This window comes from Castor canadensis, chromosome 16, assembly GCF_047511655.1.
Source record: "Castor canadensis chromosome 16, mCasCan1.hap1v2, whole genome shotgun sequence".
In the NCBI taxonomy this organism is placed as follows: domain Eukaryota; kingdom Metazoa; phylum Chordata; class Mammalia; order Rodentia; family Castoridae; genus Castor; species Castor canadensis.
In genome coordinates this window covers 52268836-52289365 of record NC_133401.1, presented here as the reverse complement: position 1 = coordinate 52289365, position 20530 = coordinate 52268836, and the positions used below count along the sequence as shown (strand labels likewise).

The 20530-nt window shown below is 37.9% G+C and overlaps 1 protein-coding gene across 5 annotated transcripts in view; it reads right to left on the bottom strand.

Moving 5' to 3' along the window:
* Nucleotides 1-20530, bottom strand: part of LOC109676573 (protein Largen) — a 218894-nt gene that overhangs the window by 94398 nt on the left and 103966 nt on the right. For 2 of the 5 annotated variants that reach the window (XM_074057031.1, XM_074057032.1), the window contains one exon: nt 4928-5074. The exons of the other annotated variants lie outside the window; for them this stretch is intronic. In XM_074057031.1, coding sequence (XP_073913132.1) covers nt 4928-4933 — 6 coding nt within the window. In that variant the 5' untranslated portion in view covers nt 4934-5074. The remainder of the gene's footprint in view (nt 1-4927; nt 5075-20530) is intronic. 5 annotated transcript variants of the gene reach the window in all.

Genomic DNA, 20530 nt, shown 5'->3' with positions numbered 1-20530 from the left:
ATTAAAGAATTGAAATAAATATTTCAATGTCCAAGTCTGTACATTCTGAAGAAACTTCATTATTTCAGGAAATTTGAAAATTATCAAGTCATCCTTCAAGTTCAGAGACAAGTGAGAGACTCTCAAGGATGGGAAGATGTGGGCATCTAAGATGTTCTTTTAGAAACAAACACACAAAAAATAGTTACTGGACAGCAGAGGGAAAGGGATTTCAAATCCATTTTCCTTTTGCATGTCATAATTGCTAAACAATAAAATCATAATTCAAAATAAATTCAGAAATTATACCATTTGTGCAAATTCTGAAAGCAAACATAGCCTCACATATTGTCATGAGTTGAAGTTTTGAACACTTTAATTGTGAAGTTATTACAATGCAGACACTCTGTGAAGAAAAACAGAAAGAGTGCCGTGCATACTTCCTTACTCGACGTCTGTCAATGAAAAGAAATTAGATTCACAAAATAGGTTGCCACAAATGACACATTATCTAAAATGTGTTGATAACAAAAACTGTCATGAAAAACACAACTTCACATTTTAAAATAACTTTAATAGGTATGTTTGAGGACCAGAAGATGGAAAGTTGGTTGTTTTACTGTAAAATGGTTGCTTTGTCTAAAGCTATGGGTATTTATACTGTCCTCATGCTACCTGCCTTAGCTTAGGACCAGTTTGGCAATGAGACAGTGTCTGTGCCCCAAGTTCCCCTCTCAGTCTGAGGAAGCAATCAAAGGAAAGAAGAAGGGGAATTTGACTTAATGTGAGTGATGGCATATGTACCATGAGAAGCCCTGAGGCTCCCAGTTGGAGGACATAGATTTTATGTCAACTTTCCCAGAGACCTGTTCAGTAGCCAAGATGCGAAGGTGCTTCAGCAATGACATTTGTCATGTCTTTAAATATCAAGTGAGCAGGGCATGGTGGTGCATGCATGTAATCCTTGCACTCAGGAGTCTTAGTCCAGGCTAGCCTGGGCTACAAGGTATTCACGCTTCTCATGCTATCTTCCAAATGGAATAACATTCTTTTACTTGTTCTGCTCCTGGGGAGGTAGAATTAATATGTGGTTAAGAGCCACATATAAAGATCTTCCTTTTCCCTTCCTCTTGTGAGTAAGCTTTCTGCAGCAGATGCATCTGTCATCTTCAGGAACTGGAGGACAGAGTGAGCAACCCTGGTGTTCAATGTTAAGACTAAGAAATGCTTTTAGACAGTGAGATTCTGTTCAAAGTTCAGTAACAAGCTCTCCAGGATATAAAAATAAAAATAACTAACTTATCCAAATTCCATGGTGCTGTCACTCCCACCCAGGCTGAGGTTGAGGTGCCAACATGATGACATCACGTCACAGAGCTGAAAAACCACATAACTGGTCAGCTCTCATCCTTGCAAGCTGGTGGGGCACACACCAAAGACAAGTTTCCTCAAGCTGCTTTTTTTTTTTAATCAGAGATACTCTTCATGTGTGTGTGTGTGTGTGTACTGAGGTTTGAACTCAGGGCTTTGTGCTTGGTAGATAGGTGCTCCATCAGTTAAGCCATAGGTTCAGCCCTTTTTGTTCTGCTTAGTTTAGAGATAGGGTCTCACTTTCTGTTCAAGCCCAACCTGGACTGTGATCCTCCTATTTTATGCTTCCTGCAGTAGCTGGGATAACAGATACTTATCAGAACATCCTGTTTTTTCAGTTGAGATGGGGGGTCTCATAAACTTTTTTGCCTGGGCTGGCATGGCACCACCATCCTCCTGACCTCAGTCTCCTGAGTAAGTAGAATTACAGGTGTGAATTGCAATATGAGGCTTAAAGCTTATTATTGATTGATTGAAACCAAAACTAGCAAATTCACCCCAAATATATGTGGGTCATTTCTAATCTTTGTTTATAATTCTGTGATCAAAAGTAACTAAGGCATCCTGACTGCTCCGCAAATGAAAACAATTTGGTCTGGTTTTGTGACATTATAAGGGTACTTCCTCAAACATAAAATGGGATGTACAGTATCCATTCAAACAATCTAATCCTTTAGTTAAAAAAATCATTTGGCCATTTCAAAGATAAATGCAGACACTCCTCATTCTAAAGCCTTGAGGAATAAAAACATTAATTTCTTTTATTAACCTCAAATATTTCTTCCAAAAGCATTTGGATGTGTTTTCTTCTTGAAGAATACTTAGTAAAACGGACCTTACTCTCTGTAAGATGGTAATCTCATGATAAATGCAGGATGAATGAAATAAATTCCCAAATAGTTTAATACAGAAAAATTGACCATAAAAATACCAGTTATATGTGATATTAAGTCAGCAATGGTCTCTTTAAATTGCATTTATGTGTTTATAAGGAACACAAAAATTATAGAAGTGGTACTTTTAAAAATTAGAGAAAAGCTACTTGGTAACAAATGTAAATTATGTCAACTGAAGTGAATCCTCTTCCACCTTATTTGTGGTCACATATAATTAGGTGTTGATATTTATACTCACAAGATCTCCCCCTCTGTTTTGGTGGCATGTCTTGCTAAGTACTTCAATAAAACTTTTTTTGTTGTTTTTTTAAAGAGTGATTGCTCCTGTTAGGAAGTCTATTTTCTTTGAAGCTCAGATATGGCATGAAGGATGATAGGGAAAGCAGTTTTTCATGATAGTATCCTTTTTTAAATTCAATTTTTTATTATCATATTATGTTGTACTGAGAGTACAATTAATAGCATCCTTCTTATGTCTATAGAGAAATGCAATGCTATAAAAATGAACAGAACTGAACCAAAGACAGAAAAGACATCACTTCACATTAGTCCACAATCAAACTCTGCTCAGTTGACTTCCTTCCCCCATGATGCCTGGTGGTAGTGTAATTGCAAAATGTCAGTTACCAGAAATTAAGGTACAATTAAACACTGTTACAGTGTGGCAAGTAGGGCCCAAGAGATTCATTCATTTAGAAGGTGGTGATGGTATTTAGAGAACAATGGAATGAACTATGCAACCCATGCATTCAGGGAGTTGGGAATTTTATAGGTCCCACTTTGTGCTCCAAAGCCAGGTCCTCAATGGAATGTGACACACATGGTGGAACCTGTACTCTCTGGCTTAATGAGAGGGAGAAAAGGCTGGGTGTGGAGACTGGTAGGGGCTTTTGTTCAAAGAGTCTTCCGATTGTTGAAACTGGTCTTACCACCAACTCCAAGGAGTTGTGAAGGATCAGCAACAAGACAATGAGAAACTGTCCTCCACCGGTCAGGCTTCTCTTCTCCACACACTACCCTTCTCATTAGGTCATTGCAACTTGAAGGTATGGGTTGAGTAAGAAAACCAACAGCCAGTCCTCATCATCCACATCTGCACTCTCAGAGGCCTTGGGATTGCAGGGTTTTATCATATTCTATTAGGTATCAGGTCATTTCTTTCTTTCTTTTTGCAATTGTTATACTGGAGGTACATTGTGACATTTACAAAAGTTCTTACTTTTTTTTATTACAGTTGCATTCACCCCCTCCAACATTCTCCTTTATCCTCCCTCCCCCATTCTTAGAATAGTTTTGACAGGTCTCATTTCTCCATTTTCATACATGAGTACATAATGGACAATCCTGTAGACCATTTTTTTGAGTTTTCAGATTATAAATTAAATAAAGAAATGTTAAAAGCAACTCAGACTGGTTCCCAAGAGACGTTTACTAAATTTTTGGAAATTTGTGAGCTGATTATTAAAAATGAGCTAATAACTAATCATAGTAAGACACAGCCATAGACTCAGAAGTCATCACTTTTTAAGACTTGCCTCTTAGGTTGTTGAATACACTCACTTCTACCACCAATGCCAAAAGTTCTATAAAATGTGTATAGAACTCTGTGTATCTCTTTCCAATTCACAGTTAGTGCCATCAGGTTGGTGTCTTAAAATAAGCCAGGAGAAAGTGTTTGCACCATGAAACTAGGCAAATGCTGTAAGCTGCTGCCTTCCACTCCAGACATCAGTACACTACTGACCAATCTCAGTTTAACCCCTTCTCCTGCCAGGCAATGCAAATGATCCTTGGTAATTACCAATTAGACAACCATCACTCAGGGAGAAACTGTTTAGGTTGCATTTAACAAATTTTAAATTCAAGGAGGGAGGTAGTGGAACATATTCATACCAGATAAGGCTGGGTTTAATCTGGATTATGCCACTTGCTACACTGGGAACAAAATCCATCTCTTGAAATCTTGAATTCTTATTTAGTTAAAAAAAAAAAGAAAAGAGTTGTCTTAAAGAGTAAATGTGAGGGGTTGGGTGCAGTGGTGCATACCTGGAATCTCAGCTACTCAGGAGACAGAGATCAGAAAACCTGTAATTGAAAGCTGGCCAGCCGGAGCAAAACTGAGTGATACTCCATCTCAACAAACAAGTTCTTATCTGTGGTCCCAGCTATGTGAAAGGAATAAGAGGATTGCAGCTCAACACTGGCCCCCAGAAAAAACACAAGACCCTATCCAAAAATAAATAAATAAATAAATAAATAAAGCAAAAAACAGCTGGAGACATGACTTAAATAGTAGGGTACCTGCCTTGCTGGCAAGGATGAGCCCCTGAACTCAAACCCAAGTACCACCAAAAAAAGAGAGAGAGAGAAAGTGAGATTACATTTTGAGTCTACAAACATGAAACTACTTTAGACACTATGTAATTATTACTAATTTTACTAATTATAATTAATAATCACTAATTATTACTAATTTAGACACTGTAATTATTAGCTGTTACTTGGTATAATTAGATTCAACAATGTATCAACCACTGTAAAAACAGAGATTATGATTCATAAACTAATGCACTGACTGCAGGTCCACCTTTTCTAAACTTTGCTACATGTGACAATTGAATACTGGCAAATCACAGCTCACAGAAGCGCTGCAAGCAAGAAAGCTAAATAGATCTACTTACCAGCATTCCTAAAACTTCTCATACCTTCCTTGATCTTCAATGTCAGCTCATTGCTACCCCACACTTCTCTCCACAGTGCTAAAAGTGTAAGGGATAGGGCAGCTCAGTGCTTAGCATTTGCAAGAACCTGGATCCCACTGCCAGCACCTTGGAGAAAAAAAAGAAGAAATGCCATCTAATAGGGTAACAAGTCCTCACAGTTCTGCCTGTGAGGTACAGCTAAGAAAGCATTCACGGCCGTCTGATTTCTCTGAGCCCAAAGTCTGGGTCTCAGCTCTTCTCTCCTCCAAAGGAAGTCACATAAACTGATGACAGAGACCAGCTTGTGTTGGTTTCTTTTGCACTTTAGAAATTCATGTTTAGATGAGGTATGATCAACTCAGATATTCTTACCAAGGCCTGTGACATAGTTGAGGCTGCATAGAACTTTAAAGGGTTATACATTTTACAAAAGGTCTAGAGGTTATTCAACAGCAATTCAATTTTTAAAACTGTACATATGAGTCACTCTTTTGGTGACTGAAATTAGGAAAGCAAGAAGTTGAAGAATAAACTTCAGAAAAGTAAAGGCTTAGGAAGGAATGGCCAAGTGAAATCTATCAAAACACAAACCAAAAATAAACAAGCTCACATCTGGTGTAAATAATTATAATTACAAGTAACAATTTCTTGGCAAAAACTGGTATTTTTCACCCAAATGTAAGATGGTTGTGTTTATAGAATTTTTTCTGGAATCTCTGTGAATTTCATTTGAAATCTGTCAATGTCATCTACTTAAAAGGAAGAGGGAAGATTGGAAGACATCATGAAGACCATTTCTACCCTACAAATAGATGATTTCAGCCAAGACATGCCAGGCAACAATTACACATTTATTTATTCTGTGCTGCTTCTCCCATGGCCTTATTTTGCATGTTTTCATTTTTGACAGTACTGACGTTTGAACTCAGAGCCTCATACTCTACCACCTGAGCCACAACCCCAGTAACTGGGGTTTTCTTTGCTTTATTTTTGAGATAGGGTCTCACTTTTGTTTGGGGCCATAATCCTCCTATCTCTGCCATCATGTAGCTTGGATTATAGATTTGAACCACCATGCCTGGCTTCATCTACTTCTCTTAATCTTAAATTCCTTTTGAGTCTGCTATACTTAATTTCAGAAAAAATTTGATTCACCTTTTCTTACTGCTTTTGTCTATTCTATTGAACTCCCCAGTACTACATATCTCTTATAAGCAGAGCAGGTTTCTGGATAACTGGAAGAACCAAGGCCTTTTCTCAGTAGGGCAGTCCCTCTCTGCAACCCATGTTCCCTAAAAGAAGGAAAGAAAGAGATTGAACACCCACTTCTGATTCCATGGTATATCCTCAAATTTCTTCTTGTTTTCAAGTTGCTAATGCCTTCCTCTCCCATTTATGTTTACATCCTCACAATTCTCACCTAGTATATTGTTAAAACATGTTTATTGTGATTTTGTTTTTTCTGTTAACTCCAAATCAGGCTCTCAAAAACTCTTCTCAACTATCCATATGGCCTTCATTCTGAAGGCCCAATCTCACCCTTTCTCTTATGGTCCATATGACATTTCATAGCCAAGTTTCCTTATTAACGCAGTGCTCTTATCACACCACCATACAACATCACTGCAACTGAGACCTCAGTTCTTCTTGAAGGTTGCTGGAAAGACCCCATGGATCCTGTTCTATGCACTGTACTCTTCTTTCTCCTTGGGCCCCAAGACCCAGAAAAGGGTCTGAGTTTTCCTGAAAACTGCCAATCAGGCCCCTTTACCCTGCAGATGCCCTCCTCTCACATAAGATCCTTTCAGGTTTTTCTTTCACTCTTTGATTTCCATTTATCAAGGAGGCTCATGGATGAATGAAATAGTCATTACTCCTGGCCTTATGAAATTCCAGTATTAAGGCAATGGCAAATAAATGGAAAACAAATAAATATTCTTGCAAATCAATGTCCGCAATTATGAAGGATGTCATTGAGGACAAGGTAAAGGTAAGGTGAAAAATAAATCTATAAATAAGATGAGGTCACTAAGACTTCTCCATGTTCTTCATGTATCCCCCACAACCAGAGACAAAGGTCATGTTTCCTCTGTCTCTAAACTCCATGGTATTTTTATATTTCAATAATAATCCAGCAATATTTCCATAACACTTTCCAAACCCTGATCTGTATGCATTTGCTATTTCATTTATATATAATATAAGTACATATCATATTATATTAAAATATATACATATTATATAATTTACAATACATATAAATATATACTACCCTATAATTTAATATATAACTATATACACATATAATTTAATATCTATAGGAAGGTAGATTTAACTTTATAATTGGAGGATTGTGGGTAATTCCTGAATAGCAATCCATCCTCACAAGATCAGTTTTAATCATGGTTCCCACATTGGGCAATAAGTCACATAAGGGGAGATGGCTAGTTGTCCCCAGGGAAAATGTCCTCTGCCTTAAGAAAGATAACTTCAAGATTGTGCGGTACACATTTATTTTCTTCTTGCCATTGATGTTCAAGATGTAATGTTTACAAGTTCTGTAGACAATTAGTGACTAGAGTCAAGTATTACACAAAAGCAAGACTGACACAATGGAGCCACAGAAAACCTTACTTCGCTCCTGATTGCACTACTGGGCTGCTGAGGGAACAACCCTGTGTCATCCACAGACATTCCAATCTCCAACCACTTACTAAGCAACTCTCAATTTTTCTTTCTGCTCAACTAGTAATTTGCAATGTATATGCAAAGGACATGAACTAGTTAAGTTAGACAGATTGCAAACACTGCAGAGATAAAGAATATTTCTTTTCATTTGCATTATTTCCATGGTATCTGGCATGATTTTTGCTCATACTAGCTGCTCAAAAATGAGTAGTTAGGAAAATTAAAGTTGCATTTCAAGTAAAATATTTTGTATGCACTCTCTCTGTCTTGGACTCTGTCTCCATCTCTGTTTCTGTTCTGTCTCTCTCTCTCTTTCTCTCTCTCTGTTTCCTTTTTATTATGCATGTGTGTGTGTGTCTAGGCTTTTACATATCATAGCTAGTTCTGGGTTTAACGTTTCAGCTCCATTTGAATGTGTCCCTTGTGATGCTGTCAAACCTTTAAAATGACATAAAGGGACAAAGAAGAAAGTATTGACTCAGTTTTTCTAATCCTCAATTGTTTAGTATATGAAAGACTCCATAATTGACCATAAACATAGTCAGTCAATCTGTAATTTAAAAAAGAAAAAAGAAAGTATAGGTGTCAAAGACATTGAAAGATATCCACCTCTCTCCAGAGAGAGCAACTCATTCACACATTTGCAAAGGTCATAGTCAGAAGAGACCCTAGGGGAAATATCTGATTTAAAGAATTGTTTGCCCAGATAAATTTTGCAAAGGAAAGTTGGGTAAGATGTCTTCTTATTGAAGTTCTCATTTCATGTACTTTAAATTCTCGTATGGTTCAGGAACTCACAGCATAAACCAACTGAAATTCATAAGTCAGGAACACTACCTCACCATATGAAATACCCTTGATGACAAGTTCTCTGAGAAATGACTGTGTGCAAGGAACGGAAAGACCTTTCCAACAACCAGGTCACATAAAGTGTCATGACTATGTATCACAAGAAAATAAAGCAGGCCAAACCTTCGGTTCGAGAGATTATGAGATATTTTTACTCAAAAGGCAACATTAAGTGGAAATAAAAGCATGATTCATTTTCTGAATCAAAACACAATGGCTGACTGTCAGATATCCTGTCAGAAAGCTGTTTCTACTCCCTGTGTTCATTACCCTGCACCACTTCTCTGCCAAACACATCTGTAAACCCATAAGTACCCTGTTAAGAACATGAACAAAACTAAACATTGCACATTGTAATGTCTAGTCTCTTTCTTCCGCATTCCTTACTCTTAGCACACTTGGGCATTTCTACTTGCTTTACTCCCTCAGAAGCCCTGCTATAAGTATCAAGCTTTCAGAGAACAGATATTCTATACATTGAAGTGAAATAATAAAAATATTGGTCAGCATTTATTGACTACTTAGCCTGTGCCTGGAATTAAACCGGTAGCTTTGCAAACACTAGCCACACTAATCTTTATGATGAGGAAGCTATCATCACTCCCATTTCTAGAAGTAGAGGACTTTCTAGATTGGAGGAGTTCAGCACCCAGCCCAGGTCCTGACTTAGCTAGTGAGGGAGTAAGTAGGTCCAGAAGCCAGTCCTGAGGTCTGTCCAGACTCAGCTAAAGCACACTGGATGCCCTGGAGCTCCAGGAGCTGTGTCCCACCTGCTGTTGACTGAGAAGCCTGGTCAGTCCATTTGACACATTCAGGCACAGTCTACAAAAGTCATCAGTTTTATAGTATGGCTATTTAACATGCACTGAGAATTTTTAAAAAGTGAATACAGGTCTATTTTACAATTGCTTTTCTAAAGATTATAACATTCTCACCCTCCAAAAAAAATGAATCTTTTTTTTTGTACCATAGTTACACTTTTTTTCCAGCACCACTAAGTCCAAACTCTCAGGTATCCAACTGCCACCTGACTGTAATGTAATTAAGGGTGGTGATCACAGTAAGATCAAAAACTTCAGAGGGGCTGGAGATTGAGCAAATGCTCTTTTCAAATGTCTCAGATTTACTAACAGCTAAAAAAACTAGATGGAAATTCCACATCCAAAATATTCGTTCCAAGTTGTTTAATGGTGACAATTATAGATTTTTTAGAACCATATTTCTCATCTTGCTTTTAAACATTTCTTACTAATAAACTTAACTTTGAATTCTTATTTCATTTAAAAAATGATAAAGAATCAATTCAGGTTGAAATACACTTGTGCATGGAAGCAATGCTAGGAATCTTTCTGTATAGCTATCCTTATCTCAACTAGCAAAAACACTATGTCTTTCTTATTATGGTGTATGTCTACTCTTCAACAAAGTTGGAGAAAAGGGCAGAACAGGTTCTGTCTGGAAGCGAGGGGGTGGGGAGAGAGGGAGTGGACGGGCGGTAGAGGAAAGAAATGACCCAAATAATGTGCAAACCTATGAATTAATTAATTAATTAATTAAATCACTGCACCCAACACTTTTTTGATTTTGAAATAAATTTCACTCTAATCATCATCAATCAATCATTCAAACCATCCATTTATTCATGTCACAGATGACTGTTGATCCACTGTATACAGTAAGGTACTGAGAAATGCAAAAGAAGACATGACTGCTGTCCTCAGTGAGTACCTTACAGAAACAGATGTGAAGACAGAGCTGTGAAACAACTTGTGATCCAGGTAAAGGTAAACATGGGGTGAAACTGCATAGAGAAGGAAATCTCTAATAAGCCAGGGGACAGGGAAGGTGATGTGACAAGAAACTGACAGTGCTTATGGGGCTTCAGACATGGATTCTGCCTGGGATTCTCCTTGCAGATAGGACCAGTGTTCAGGCAGAGGTGTGTCTGTGAAGTGTAAAAATGTGGTGTAAAAGAGAAGTGTGGACAAGTGAATAATTAAGGATGTAAACAGTACCCAAGGCAGTTTGTAACTGTAGTATAAATCAGACTTTCTTGCTGTGTTCTGCTCTGCCTTGTAGATACACTGAATCCTCTAGGTGATCCAACCAGGAGCAATGGGACTCCCTTCTGAGATCGCCACTACACATAACCCTGTCCTGCTCATTGAACTTCAAATCTAGTCAGCTCCAAGCAATTGAGGATTGCAAGCAATATCATTTGAAGAGGTTTCTTCCTATTAAAGACAGACATTAATGCAGGGAAGAAACAAACCGTAGAAAGTATATATGAAAATGTCACATGACATCCCTTGTATAATTATCATATACTAATATCATTTAAAAAGAAAACAGGCTTTAAAATCACTGCTCTATGAGGCCCTGGCTTCCAGCTCCAGTACTGTAATTAAAAATAAAATGAAATAACAAAAAGGAAATTCCCAATCCAAAATTTTCCAATATTGGAAACTTGGAGTACCATCATGATGCCCCAAATGATCACTTCTGTTGTTTCAATGTACAGAACTTTGTGTCATGGAATAAAGTGAGAAACATATTACATGAAATTAACTTTAGGGTGTGGCTATATGGTGAAAATGAAGAAAATGATGTTTGTGTTTAGATTGGGGCTTATAATTTTGAAGGTATCTTTTTAGGTTATGTAAATACTTCAAAATCTAAAGGATTGTGATCCCTCATTTTTCCATACACAGTATTCAAATGCACTTAAATGTAAAGTAGATAGTCATGTTTGCAAAACACCAGCATGGAGGTAAAGAGGCTCCTGAATGTGTGACTTCATAGACAGTGAACAAGCTAAGCCACACCTAGGTCTGAGGAGGCAGGAAGTGCAGAGAACCAAATGGCCTCAGTTTTTGACACACTGGGTTTAAAACTCTAGGAACATTCAAGTGTACATCATCAACACAGGAAAGGATGTCAACCGTGAAGTCAGGGCAAAAGCTACCCTGCAGATTCAGGTTTATATTCGTGGTTTAGAGGTGGAGGGGAAGCTGGGCATTGCCCCTGACATCTTGTTTTGACAGAACTGTGATGTGTTTTTACATTGATTATCTTCCTTTGAAGCCGTGGAAGCCAAGTAGAACAGAAGGAAGCACGAGGTGTTCAGCAGAGCCAGGGCAGATAGCTTTCCTGCCCTGCCCGTTCATGTTGACTGGCACATAGTCCTCAGTACACATGTCCTGAATAAATGAATTGAGAAGGATTTAATTAATTAATTAATTAATTTGTATTGAGAAGATTGATGGTGTTTTGTCTGCTCTTGTCCTCCACAGGTTTGAACTGGATGGAAGTTATGCTCATCCCCTCCCCCTCACCACTTCATATCTCTGGCTAAAATTTGCTTCTTTCCCACCCACTCCACTCTGCTCCTGTGTGGCCAGAGTAGAGGCCTTGCAGTGGCTGTTTTTTCAAATTTTAGTCAATGGATATTTCTCCCTTTTGTTCTCTGGGTTCTGCAGGAAGTAGACAATTCACTGAGAGCCATCTCATAGTTGACTGTCAATTCTCAGAATGGCTGAATGAAAGCCACCCAACTCATAGCTCAAGGGTTAAAGACCACAGTGGCTTTGTGGATGAGAGACACAGAGGAGAGTGGGCAAGAGTCAGGTTTGTGTTGTTTTATTGTTTTTTTTTTTTTTTAAGAGTAATGAGGTCTCTCATTCACACTCCTTTTTACTAAGGACGAAAGGGCTGGACAAATGTTACCCTGTGAACAACATGGCAGAATATTCATGTGCCACTTTTGACTCCACAGCTAGGGTTCCACTCATCAGCACACACAACCACCTGAAATGTAATCTCAATTCCTCACTAGTATCTAAATAGTTAAGGCACAAATAGGGCACCATCTTTTCTAAGATTTCACTGTCTTTAGAGAGTGCTGTTTCACTGATGGTGGGTCACATGCCTACACTGAGGTGCTGGAATGACTGACTACCCTTGTAACCTCTGTGGAGCCAGGCCAAGGTTTGCTTTTACACTTGGTATAAATACACCAATGCCAACAATATGAAAATTTTTTATATTTGAATTTGGGGATATGAGAGAATCTATAATGAGAGAAAAGCTGCTCTCGTGGTAGGGCTTTGGATTTTGAGCAGGTAAAAGTCATTTTTATAGAATTCTTAAGAAGCTTAGGTTAGCCAGCCAAATTACAAGAGGAAAAAAAATAATATATTATGAAAGTAAAGGAAAATCTTTTTACTATCATTACAACTAGGTTTCCATTTTTTTAATCTTCTTACTACTAAATTGACTGCAATTAAGGTATATTTCTTTTCCAAACAATTATAGAGTTCTAAAGCCAAAGAATATTAACTATTAAAAACACAATAATTAAATCCAAAGTATTCATTAAATTCTAATACATAATATGGCTAAGCACCTAAAAATAATTTTTTTAAAATTTTATTATTCATATGTGCATACAAGGCTTGGGTCATTTCTCCCCCCTGCCCCCACCCCCTCCCTTACCACCCACTCCGCCCCCTCCCTCTCCCCCCCACCCCCTCAATACCCAGCAGAGACTATTTTGCCCTTATTTCTAATTTTGTTGCAGAGAGAGTATAAGCGATAATAGGAAGGAACAAGTGTTCCTGGTTGAGATAAGGATAGCTATACAGGGAGTTGACTCACATTAATTTCCTGTGCGTGTGTGTTACCTTCTAGGTTAATTCTTCTTGATCTCACCTTTTCTCTACTTCCTGGTCCCCTTCTCCTATTGGCCTCAGTTGCTTTTAGGGTATCTGCTTTAGTTTCTCTGCGTTAAGGGCAACAATCTTTAAAAAGGGGAAATGCCATTTGTTTACTTGTTCTGAGCTAGTGGGAAGCACAGATACAAATTAAGCTACAAGATTCTGATGTTTTCCAAATCAGCAGAATGAAAATTGTGATTTCTGCACTAAAAGTTAGCTGTGCAATGAAGGTCTAGGCTTCAATTCTGTGAAATACATGTCTCAACTCTAAAATAACATGTTTCTGAGGATTTGAATTTTTGCCAGCAATCAAATAATCCATTATGCTCATACCATTATTATAAACTGAAGAATGGGAGTGTTTGCCTTTCTTCTTCCTAGTCAGATAAACAGAGAGACACATGTAGGAGTGATTCCCAGGAAATTACCATACAACATGCCATGTGTGCCTAAGCTGGGGAGTATGTTGGTGTGTGTGGGTATGTATGTATGTATGTATGCATGTACATGTCTAGGTGCTTCTGAGAGAATGAAAACAGAGACAGAGAAAGAGAGAGAGAGACAGAGAGAGAGAGAGGCAGAGAGGGAGAATGAGAAGAAGAGACAGTTCAAAGTACAGCTAGACTGGGAACCAGACTGCAGCTAGCTTGGCTATAAATCCCAGAAAGATTTTGATAAGAGAATCTGATCCATAAAATGGAATTGTGATGGAATCTGTACAACTAGTTAGAATTAAGTAAATAAATGGAACAGAAAGTTTCAGAACAGTGCCTGGTTCACAATAGTATTGGTTTATTGATTACCATTATTGAAATTCTTCTTGTCTCTGTGCATCATGAATTATCCTAAAAAGAAAGTGGACCAAATATTTCAAATACCTTTGGATATACTTGCATTTTGAAACACCACAATTACAACAACCCCATGAATGAGCTTGGTGAACTAACCCGCCCATGATGGCATTTATGTACTTTGAAAAGGTTCCTCTGAGGCCTCCATGACCAGCATTCAAGAAGAATTAACAAATCAACAAATTGGGCAAAGATGTTTTCCAAGCAGGATGTCACAGTCTTAAACCAGCATCTCAATGTTCCCGTGCGTTTATGTGTTACCTTGCATAACTTTCAAATCGAGCCAACAATGAAACTGCTAAATCAGGGTTGTTTTTAAGAGAGTCCTTTTTAAAAGTGTGTAGGAGAGTGAGTTGAAACTCAGCAAAACATAGGAAGTCTCAAAGATAGAGTAAGAAAATCCATCAAAAAGAAAAAACCATAAGAAACATTACCCCAATGGTCAATTACTTCCTGTATACCTTCTTCCTTTTTCATTGCCAGTGGAAAAGGACTAATTCAGTTATATTAATACACACATTTATGATTACAGCTCTTAATATGTCCCAGAACCATCAATTTTAAAACACGACTTTACTGTCGTGATATAAAGACAAGGTTATCCATTCTAAATTCAGTAATTACCCTTTGAAGTTTTGTTTTACAAAAATCTTCATTATCAGATGATATTTATTGTCATTTGCTTATTTATGATATGAATCAGTTCCAAATGTTAAAAATCTGTTTAGTTGTGGGTAGGTGCTGAAATTTAGAGAAACATATAAACAATGAAGGGTCATGAGAGACTTCCGCTCTCAAATTTTACACACTAGAGACCAGGTAACCTGAGACTTCTTCCAAAATGTGTTTCTAGGTTTTCTCAAAAAGGAAACAGACCATCTAGCTGCCAGAGACAAAAAGGGAAGCCACTGAGCTGGCACTGTGACAAACCTTGGGTGGCCAGGGAGGTGAACACTCGTCTGAATAATCCAGGGATTTGGGGTCAAGTCCATGCTCGTGTAGACCACAGTTAAGGAACAATGGAGATAGCTGCATAGGAGCAGGTGCCAAGAACACCTGTGCCTCAGGAAAGGTAGGCAGAAAAACACAGTGTCTCAACCCAAGGAAGAAGACAGAAAACCTTCCTGCACTTGGTCACAAGAAAACAAGATTGCTTCTTTTTCTTCTCTCCTCTCCTCTCCTCTTCTCTCCTCTCTTCTCTCCTTTCTCTTCTCTCCTCTTCTTCCCTTCCTTCCTTCCTTCCTCTCTCCCTTCCTTTTTTCTTCCTTTCTTTCATAACCTTTACATAGCTACCTTGGTTTAGGATTCAGATTTATAAAACCTACACACCTTTGCAAACTTAAAACAGGAAACCTTGTCTAGCAATGTACTATTTATAGCACAGATGCATCTGGAAGGAAAGGAGGAACACCAGACCTCAGGAGGTTTTAAGGAGCAAAATGATCTTACATTTAAAAATGAAAAAATTATAAGAAATAAACTACTGTGACTTTGAATTAGCACAGAAGACTAATAATTGGCGTGGAAACTCAATAACTTAACCTAATAAAAAAAGATAAATTGTAAGACAGTTATTATGTTTAAAGTGACTTAAGGAACAGACTTTAAAAAGAATTACATATAGATACAAATAAATACACAAGCAGGCCACACATCAAATTAGGTAGAGTTGCAGAGGAAGACATTGAACTAGACACGGGCAAGAGAAATGTAGTGCAGACATACAAAGCCATTGAGAGATCGTATTAGTCCCTCACTGTAACAAACACTTGAGATATTAAGTTAACAAGGGAAGAAGTTAGTTTTAGTACAGTTTTGGGGCTTTTAGTCCATGGTTGACCCGTAACTTTTGGGCCTCTGGGTTATGAGTCAGAAAAAGCTGCTCACTTCATGGTAGCAGGAGAGGAGCTACAGAGACAAGTCCCTCCCACCACACCTCACTCCTTACAGACTCCAACATCTCCCAACAGCACCAGAGATGGTGACCGGTCTTTGGGGGACACTTATCCAAACCATAGCAGAGATGGATAGTAGAATAAGAAGGGGCAACATTAAACAGAAGGAGAGAAAGAGAGAGAGAGAACAAGGAAATAGAACAATGGGAATATGTGCATATTTAAGGAACGCAGGCTGAGAATATTCTAAGTGATGAAAATCATGAATTCTTAGAAGAGAAAAATGAGATGTGAGATGTGAGTGTGGTTAGAAACCATTCACCAGTCTGGGTGACCCTAATGGCCAATGAACAAAGAAACCAAAAACCCTTGAAAGCAGGGAGAGAGAAAGTGCTGAAAATCAGAGATGAGCAAACTGCCAACTCCCCATTGATGTTCTTGAGGGTGAGTGGATATGATGGCCTGGAATCCAAGCCTAATGCAAACTCATCATGGAGACCTAGTGTGCTGGAGAAGCAAGAAGCATCTCAACTGCTGAGAGCCACTGGACTGACAAGAGATGCACTTCAGAATAGGGAAACTGAGGCAGAAAGCATATTGTTGTACGGTGAAGACCAGGTTGTGTACTTCATAGAACACAAGGTGTGTCTAACACATCAGGTGAAGCAGCTGTGGGCAGGATGAAAGCATCCTAGATTCTTCTGCTGGTGAAGAGGCACATAAGCATTTGATGTGTGTTAGAATTCACATTTCAGAAATACACACCTGCATAAGTCATTACAAATCCCATCAGTTGACTTACTTACTAAGTGTCTAAGTGTTTATTTCAAACAAGTTAAGGGAATTAGGGAATTACTGCCATTAGGATTTTTTTTTAATTGGTGACACTGGGGTTTCAACTCAGGCCCTCGCACTTTCCAGGCAGATGCTCTACCACTTGAGCCACAATACCAGCCCTTCTGGCTTTGGATTATTTTTCAGATAGAGTCTTGCTTTTTTTCCTAGGCTGGGCTCAGATAGAAATCCTTCTACATAAAGCCTCAAACCTTTGACATAACTGAGGGTACAGGTACATGCCACCTCACTTGGCTTATTTATTAAAATGAGATGTTGCTAACATTTTGCCTGGGCTGGCCTAGAACTGTGATCCTCTAATCAACCTCCTGAGTAGCTGGAACTATAGCTATGAGTCGCTGCACAGCTTCCTGCCTTTAGGATTCTTAATATTGGATGTGAAAACGTAAATTCATGCAGCAAAACAAAAGATAAAAGAGGTATAATCTCACTTGTTAAGTTTTTTATATCTTACTCCTGAAAATGACATAATTTCATTCTTCCTTATGGTTGAATGATATTCCATTGTATGTGTATGTATATGTTGTATGTGTGTGTGTGTATATATATATATATATACATTTTCTTTATATGTATATATCTGTATATATTTGTATATATGTATATGTATATATATTATATATACATTTTCTTTATATGTATATATCTATATATATTTGTATATATGTATATGTATATATATTATATATAATATATATTACATTTTCTTTATCATTCATTGGTTGTAGAGCATCCTGGTTGTTTTCATAGCTTGGTATTTGTATGAAGATAGAACACTGAAACCTGTTCAAGTCATTTTAAGTAAGGGGAGAGGGATGAGGGAGAATGATGGTGGGGATGGACCTAACCATGGTACATTGTAAGCATATATGGAAATGTCACAATGAAATCCCCTGTATGACTCACATGCTAACACCATGTTTAAACAAGAATCTTATAAGATGCATTGATGTAACTGATTAAGAATCTGGCTATGATATTTTCAATGTCTCTGTAGACTTAATCAGTGCTTGGTACATATTATTTTGTACAATGAGAGCAAAATAGATGGGTTATATATAAATTCTATATGAATCATGTCCAGAAAAACTAAGTCCTGGGCCCCTTTCAGATTTATAAAAGGTACATGGCTTGGACTTAATTCTTGTTTGGTTCAGTTGTCCAATCTGTAAAATGAGGAAAGTCAATGAATATCCTGCATCCTCAAGAAGTAGAACTAGATGAGAAACCAAAGGACAGACAGAAGAAAAATGGACACGGACTGTGAAGAGGTCAACATCCCACCTGGGATCAGATTGTCATATCTTCTACACTCTGAAACCTCCCTCTCCATGTGATGGTAAGCACACTATGCAAACTTCTGTTCAAACACTTTCATTTGCATAGACAAACTAAATGAAGCTAAAAAACCTAATTTATTTTCAGAATTAGATATTCAGATTATCATGCCCAGGGAAATAAAGCCAGCACAGAGTTCCAAGTAAATAAAATTTCCTATTTTATTCCAATTTATTTTTGTTGGGCAATTAAAAAATAACTTTTTCTTTTATGCTACAGTTCATGGAGAGGGAAATAAGTTTAACAGTTATGCTCCATCCTCAGTGCTAAACCACAGTCCCAGTTTTTCCTCTCTGGGCTATGGTCCACTTCCTTTGTTCCTTTTTCAACACCTTTATTGAGGTGTAATTTGCAAAGGATAGTATTAATGCAGTTAGTGCACAGTTCATTTTTAGTAAATAATTTTAATAAGTTGGCAAATCTGGGAAACTGTTGACACAATCCTGCTTTAGAATACTGTCACTCACAACCTTCTCTTCTGGTCATTTTTGATCATCCCCTCAAAACAACTCCTAGTTTTAGACCACAGATAATCACCTTTCCTAGACAGTTCCTAGAGCTGAAGTCATGGACTATGTGGACTTTATATCTGGCTTCTTTTATTAGCACAGTAATAGTACTCCATTTTGTGGCCGTATAATATTTATTTGTCTTATCATCAGTTGACGGGCATTTGTTTTTAGCTTTTGGTTATGATGAACAATGGTTCTATGATCATCAAAGTCCAATTTTATGGGTATATTCATGTCTATAGGGATTAATCAGACTTAAGAGAATTGTATCAAATTGAGCATCTTTAATCTGAAAATCTGAAATCCAAAATGCTCTAAAATATGACAGTTTTTGAGCATCAATGTAATTTTCAAATTAAAATATTGATTTTAGGACAATTTAGGTTTCAGATTTAGAACTAAGGATGTTGAACCAAGAAGTTTATTAAAATATTTCCAAATCTGAAAAACTCCAAACTGGAAACACACAGAGTCTGCAGCATTTTTAGAAAGGAGAGGCTCAACCTGTCCTAATCTACACAGAGCAGATGAACTTCCTCAGTGCTCAGTTATTGTCCTGAGTTTCCAGAGGGCATGGAATTGCATGGCTCTGGAGGTGGCTTCTAGGGGCTTCTACCATCCCATGAGTCTATGTCAGGTCAGTCATTAGCATCCTTGGTTTGTGGGGACAAGGACAGTGATTGTCTTTTCAGCTTATCGTAAGTATTTGACGATGTAAAACACACTGAGCACAGTGTTCTCAGAGTGTTAACTATTATAATAATATCTTTGCCCTGATCACATTGGAAATCACTTAACACAGCAGCAGTGCTAAGAAAACATCAGATCCTCTGTCCGGAAGATTTCTCAAACTATTTACCCACCAAGGGATGTGAACCTCATTCTTGATTCACACAGACGCGTCCAGGCAACACATGCTTATGTATGAAAGGTCGTAAACATTTACTTTCTAATCTGGTCACGAACATTAAGTTCATCAGAGGAGAAGAAACTTCACAGCTACTGACTTCAAGGTGGAACACTACTGGGTCCACAGACAAAGCAGCAGAATTAAATTCCTGCCCTCAAGCACTCATCCTTCCTGTCATCACATCTGTGTGAACATGTTCAGTAGACACATGACAGAAGAAAGGGAATAAAAAGGAAAGGGCAAAAGCAAGTATGTGGGTTTTTACAGGTCAGGAGTAGGTCTTGATCCTTTAAAAACAATAACTCATTTAATCTTCATGACACTCTTATGAAGTAGGCCTGTTTAGCATCTCCACTTTCAGAAGAGTTAACAGAGGCACAGAAATGAGTTACTTGACCAGTGTCACACAGCGAGGACATGCAGAGCTAAGCTCAAACAAGACAACCTGGCTCCTGGGTTTCATTCACTCTGTTAGTCAAGGTAGAAACAACTGATTGAAGTAAAACATTCTTGACTGCCAGGCATGGTGTCACATGCCTGAATCCCAGTCACTCAGGAGGCAGATGAAGGAAGACCAAGGTCTGAGGCTGACCCTGGAAAAAGCATGAGACCCCAAAGCAAAATGACTGGAGTGCTAGAGCACTTGCCAAAGTGTAAGGCCCCAAGTTCAAGCCCCAGGGCTACCACAAATAAAACAAATCAAAATTCTTGGGAATGATAAGAAGCATCATCACAGACCAATTTCCTTCATTCATTCTGTTTGATTTAATTTAAGCCAGAAGAAAATGTTTCTCCCAAACAGGATTGAAACAGCCATCTCTAAATTATAACTTACTTTGGATTTCACCTTAAATTCTCTTATCTACTTTGTGTGAGTTCAACCCTGAAAGATTAAAACTTTTCATGTACATAAATAGGGTCCATCATACTCCAGAAACGGTCTCTAACTTGATTATTACAGCGTTATCT